At 43.0% G+C, this 5,157-nt stretch overlaps 1 protein-coding gene across 2 annotated transcripts in view; it reads right to left on the bottom strand.

Annotated features, from left to right (window-relative positions):
* Window positions 1–1,340: 1,340 nt before the first annotated feature.
* TNFAIP8L3 (TNF alpha induced protein 8 like 3) overlaps window positions 1,341–5,157 on the bottom strand; it is a 35,187-nt gene continuing 31,370 nt past the window's right edge. For both annotated transcript variants that reach the window (XM_058155960.1, XM_058155961.1), the window contains exon 2: window positions 1,341–4,666. In XM_058155960.1, coding sequence (XP_058011943.1) covers window positions 4,104–4,666 — 563 coding nt within the window. In that variant the 3' untranslated portion in view covers window positions 1,341–4,103. The remainder of the gene's footprint in view (window positions 4,667–5,157) is intronic.

The following is a 5,157-nucleotide window of genomic DNA, read 5'->3' as shown; positions in this document are numbered from 1 at the left end:
TTGTTGTGCATCCGTCTCTGGACCATTTATAAGATCAAAGGACTATTATTGTGTAATGCAAAATCTACGCATGTTGCAATGATCATTTTAACCCCAGGTATTCAAATATAGGTATGGTACCCAGCTGGCTTAAACATGTCTTATTACTTATATCATTCACAATGATTAGGTGTGGCAGAGCGAGGATCTTTGGTCCTTGGATAAAATACCATGCTCTATCCTAAATCATTCCAACCATGAACTGAATAGGGTTATCATTTCTCCAGATCCACATGGAGGTGTGGTGGCTCAGAGGTTTCAAAGACACTGGAGAAGGTCTGTGCCCCAGTGGTTTGAATCCTAACAGCGTGTGATGGTGTGAGCTCCTGTCACTTTTCTAGCTCCTGCCAATCTAGCAATTCAAAAGCACATTAAGTGCAAATAAATTAAATAGATACTACTTCGGTGGGAAGGTAACAGTGGTCTGTGTTTCACCACACGCTCTGTGCTATGGTATGACGTCATGCTTGGCCACGTGACGACAGAAACGTCTTTGGACAGTGTTGGCTCAAAGGCCTGGAAATGGAGATGAACCCACCCTAAAGTTGGCTACAACTGGTGGAGTAAAACCCGCAAGGACTCCTTACCAGAAATCACATAGCCAAAGGTTCTTGTAGTTACGTCCCCATTGTTTCTGGAAGGCACCAAACGGCAGAAGATAGACGTGAGCGAGAGGGATTAAAGTTAAAATAGCAATATATGTTCTGACCTAGGCTTCCCAAGAGCATGAAGCAGACTCCTTGTCCCGACAAAAATCGCTTTTTATTAAGTTACTGTGAATTTCTCTCATTCACACCCAGCAAAGTCTTTCAAGGGAGAATTTACAGTCACAGACCTTATCTGGCTTGGAGACCTGCCAGGCCGATACCTTCAAAACTTGGCAAGAAGTCTCCGAGAATCACGAACCAATTAAGCGAACTAATTGTCTCCTGCAAACTCCATTCCCCTTTCGCTCCTCTTTATTCCCTAAGGGAGGGGCCATTCACTGTCCACCCGTGGCTTTACTCCTGAGTCGACCCTTGTTCCTCAGCTGTTCCCTTCTCCTGGTAGCTCTGCACACGCACATACTGGGAACAGGCTCCAGCTGTTCATCTGCCTCACTGACATCTGACTCCTAAGGCAGCTGATAACTGGCATACGGCCCTGTCCCCCTCTCTGCCTCCGACGCAGAGCACTCATCAGAGCCTTCCCCAGACTCCAGGACTGGCCCATGTTCCTCCCCAACCACCTCACTGTCCAAATCTGCCTGCTCCACTGGCCGCTGGCGGGCCACAACAATAAATAGAATCCCAGAGGAGAGGAAACCTTTTCATCACAAATCATTTAATGTATAATTTATGGTAAGGAAACATTATGTCTGACTGGAACACCATAGATAGTGTGGAACCAATGGTTTTACATGGTAACCCCACCCCAATATAAAAGTAAACACATTGAACATACAGCGTAGAACCAGTCTGGGAAATACATAAATACTCCTGCGTATGTTTAAGGCTACCCAAGTCTCATATAAATATAAATGGCAAGACATTTGACTCCTTAAAAAAATAGTCCCAAGTCTGAACACCAATATGTGCAAGAGGTAACACGCCTGCCTGGCTGAAAGTAATTGGATGAGTCTGGCCACAGTGAGTAACTTAAAAAAGAGTTTTGCTCAACATTTAGTAGATATGGATAACTGCGCAAGCTTCCAGAGAAGTTGCTTGTACATTCAAAAAAAGATTTGATGCTAATTTTCCATTTGATAAAGACAAACACTGAAAGGTGGCAGAATTAGACCCCGTTTTCAATCCGGTTTCTTAAGTTGTGCTTTGAGCCATCTTTTTGTCCTATGGGTGTGTGTGTGTGTGTGTGTGTGTGTGTCTAAATGGCTACATTGGCACAGACGATTAAGCAAGCATTATGCAAAAACATGGTTTGCCAAGAACCTGATTTAGCTCCTGTTAAAAGTCACTTTCTGTAAGATGAAGCAGTTAAAATAGGACTGCTTTCATGCAATTACAGTATTCGCTGTCGTGAATAATGAAATTGTACGAACTTGCACTTCATGCAATTAAAATATTCACACCTGCTTTCATGCAATTACAAGTATTTACCTGAAAGCAAGCAAATATTGTATCGTCTCTTGCCTGTGGCATGGCCATCTCGGCTTAACGCGCCATGGCTACTCTGCAGATTCTCTGTTGCATTTTCTTTCGCTAGAAACGTATTTTTGTGCACCCACTCGCTGAGCTTTAATAGATTGACTTTGGGAGTCGTCAGCAAGATTAGGTATGTTGTCCTATCTAACAAGGGATGGCTGTTCTTTTGATGCTGTGAAATAATTAGCTATCAGCTCTTGTCTAAACATTTTGCTATATACTTGTGTCAGCTTCCTGAACGGAAATTGTGAATCACATAAGCCTTTCAGACCAGAATGATAACACTTTTGGGGAGGGGGAAGGTTATAAAAAATGGGCAAACTTAAGCAACCAGCCTTTTTTTCGGACTATAAGATGCACTTTTTTGTCTCCCAAAAGGGGGTGAAAATGTCTGTGTGTCTTATAGACCGAATATTGCCGAAGCCCTGCCCACCCGCTGGCTGTTTTTTGGGCTCTGCACGTCCTGTTTTTGGGCCTTTTTTCAGCCTTTTTTGGGACCATTTTGGGGGCTTTTTTCAGCCATTTTTGAGGCTTTTTGGCCCATTTTTGAGGCTTTTTTCAGCACATTTTTGAGGCTTCTTCTGGCCCATTTTTTCCAAAAAAAACAGCCCCACAAAAGCCTTGAAAATGGGCCCAAAGAATCCCTGAAAACAGGCCGAGAAAAGCCTCAAAAATGGGCAAAAAAAGCCCCCAAAATGGCCTGTAAAAAGCCTCAAAAATGGGCCAAAAAAAGCCTTGAAAACGGGTTGAAAAAAGCCTTGAAAATGGGCCAACTCCCACCCCCGAAACAGGCCGGAAAAAGGACTGGAAAAGGGCCGAAAAAAGATAGGTTAAAAACTTTGTTGTTGTTGTTGTTTTCCTCTTCTAAATTCAGGTGTGTCTTATAGTCCCAAAAATACAGTATATCTCCAAGGAGATGGTAAAAAAAAATAATCCTCGTGTTGGTACCTTGGGTCAACATGGGCATTACCAAGTATATTTTTGGTACAGCGTGGATGTAGTTTGGCTTGGCCCATTTCTTTCAGCAGAAGGCCATCTGCTGTTCTTCTCTCTGGCCTCCCTTACATTCTCCTGTATCCCACCCAAGGTGTCTATCACTCATCAGTTGTCCGTTCTTCTCCGGTGACTCTCCAAGCGAGCAGTCCTTCTGATGGAACACTGAGGGGATGATGGAAGGCTGCAAGGAGGTCTCCCGTACCTGGAATGTCTGCTCAATTTCAGAACATCCCTTGTTGCAGCTGAGCATGAAAAGATCTCTCCGAAAGGGCCTGTGTCCGTTTCAAACTTTCTCTGCTCTAGAAGCGAATTTCGTTCGCTTTGGTACTGACTGCAGCAACGCGTGAGGACTTTACGGAATGAACTTTCTTTAATCGCTCCTCTTTTTTAGAGTCTTGAGATTATCCTTCATTAAGAGAATCGTGCCAATTTTTCCATTATTTTCAGTGGAAACACTATGCCCTTTAAAAGCAACCTTGTTCGTGTGCTTTGGGTTTTCTTGCACTTAAGAGTTCTTCCTCATTTTTTCAGTATGGATCGTGTGGTTTTTCTTTTAAAACGAAGCTTGGCACTCGCTCTTTCCATTTTAAAAGTTTTTCTTCTGCAATGAAAAGGTGGGCCATTTTATTTGCTCTCCGAAGTGGATCGTTTATTTTGTAGCGCTGAATTCCAATTCGCACAATTCCTTTTGCATTGTAAACCGTTCTCTGTGCGAAAATGTTTCTTTTTATTTGTGGGGTGAAGTACATCTCGCTTCCTTACAAGCGGAATGTGAACATGTTCCAGAATAAATGTATTTTGTTACTAAGATATTTTGTCGGGGGGGGGGGATTATAAAAAAAAGCAGCAGGCTCTTGTATTCCTTTCTCAACTCTGTTTGCATCTCTTAATTTGATCTGTTCTTTAAAAGTCTTGGAAAGCCGAGTTTCAGAGGACCTTCTCATCAAGTAGTTTGTTGATCCCATCGCATATTTTTTTGAGATGTGGACGGCATTCTCCATCTAGGCTGTAGAGAGCAGTGAGGAATTCAACAGCGGCGAAGTGATCAAAGACGTGGTTGATCCGTGCATGAGACCTGGCTGTCAGGTGCCGTTCTACAAGTTCATGGACGAGGTCTTTGCACTCATTCAACAGTCCCGAAAGAACGTTCTTGTCAAAGGTGAACTCCACTTCGTAAAAACTCACCAAGGTCATGGCCGCCTGATTCAGCTTCTTGCGTAATTTCTCAACGATCTCCATCTCGTCCGCGTTGAACTGGTTGTTTCGGTAGAGAATCCCGATCTTGATGGCGACTTTGATCAAGTCTTTCATAATCTTGTGGGCTTCTTTCTTGTTTTTCACGTGCTCTATGGTCACTTTGTACAACTCGTCGAAGATTTCGCTGCTGGTGTCGTCGATGAGCATGTTGGCCATCGTCTTGCTCGCCATCTTGCTCAAAATCTTCTTCTGGGCTTGTAAAGCAAGACTCTTGGAACTAAAGTGATCAGGACCTAAAGAACACAACACGTCAACAAGAGAAAGAGAGAATGAATTGCAAGTCATTTGTAATATATCTCATAATTTAACATAAGCGCTGTCACCTTTATTTCATACTTGTTAATAATCTAGGAGAAGAAAGCTATGAGCCGCAGTGGTGCAGTGGTTAGAGTGCAGTACTGCAGGCTACTTTTGCTGACTGCCGCTGCCTGCAATTTGGCAGTTCGAATCTCACCAGGCTCAAGGTTCACTCAGCCTCACATCCTTCCGAGATGGATAAAATGAGGACCCAGACTGTTGCGGGCAATAGGCTGACCCTGTAAACCGCTTAGAGAGGGCTGTAAAGCACTGTAACACAAGTCTATTGCTATTCAGCTACCGAATAATACCAAATATTCATTTCAACATTTTTCATATTCAATCAGATAATAATATAATCTCACAATGTAGATTTATTGTTCAAGCCTACACACAAGAATCTAATCAACTAAAGTTCATAATTAAA

The sequence above is a fragment of the Ahaetulla prasina genome, chromosome 13 (assembly GCF_028640845.1).
Source record: "Ahaetulla prasina isolate Xishuangbanna chromosome 13, ASM2864084v1, whole genome shotgun sequence".
NCBI classification, from domain to species: domain Eukaryota; kingdom Metazoa; phylum Chordata; class Lepidosauria; order Squamata; family Colubridae; genus Ahaetulla; species Ahaetulla prasina.
This window is presented reverse-complemented; position numbering and strand designations above follow the sequence as displayed.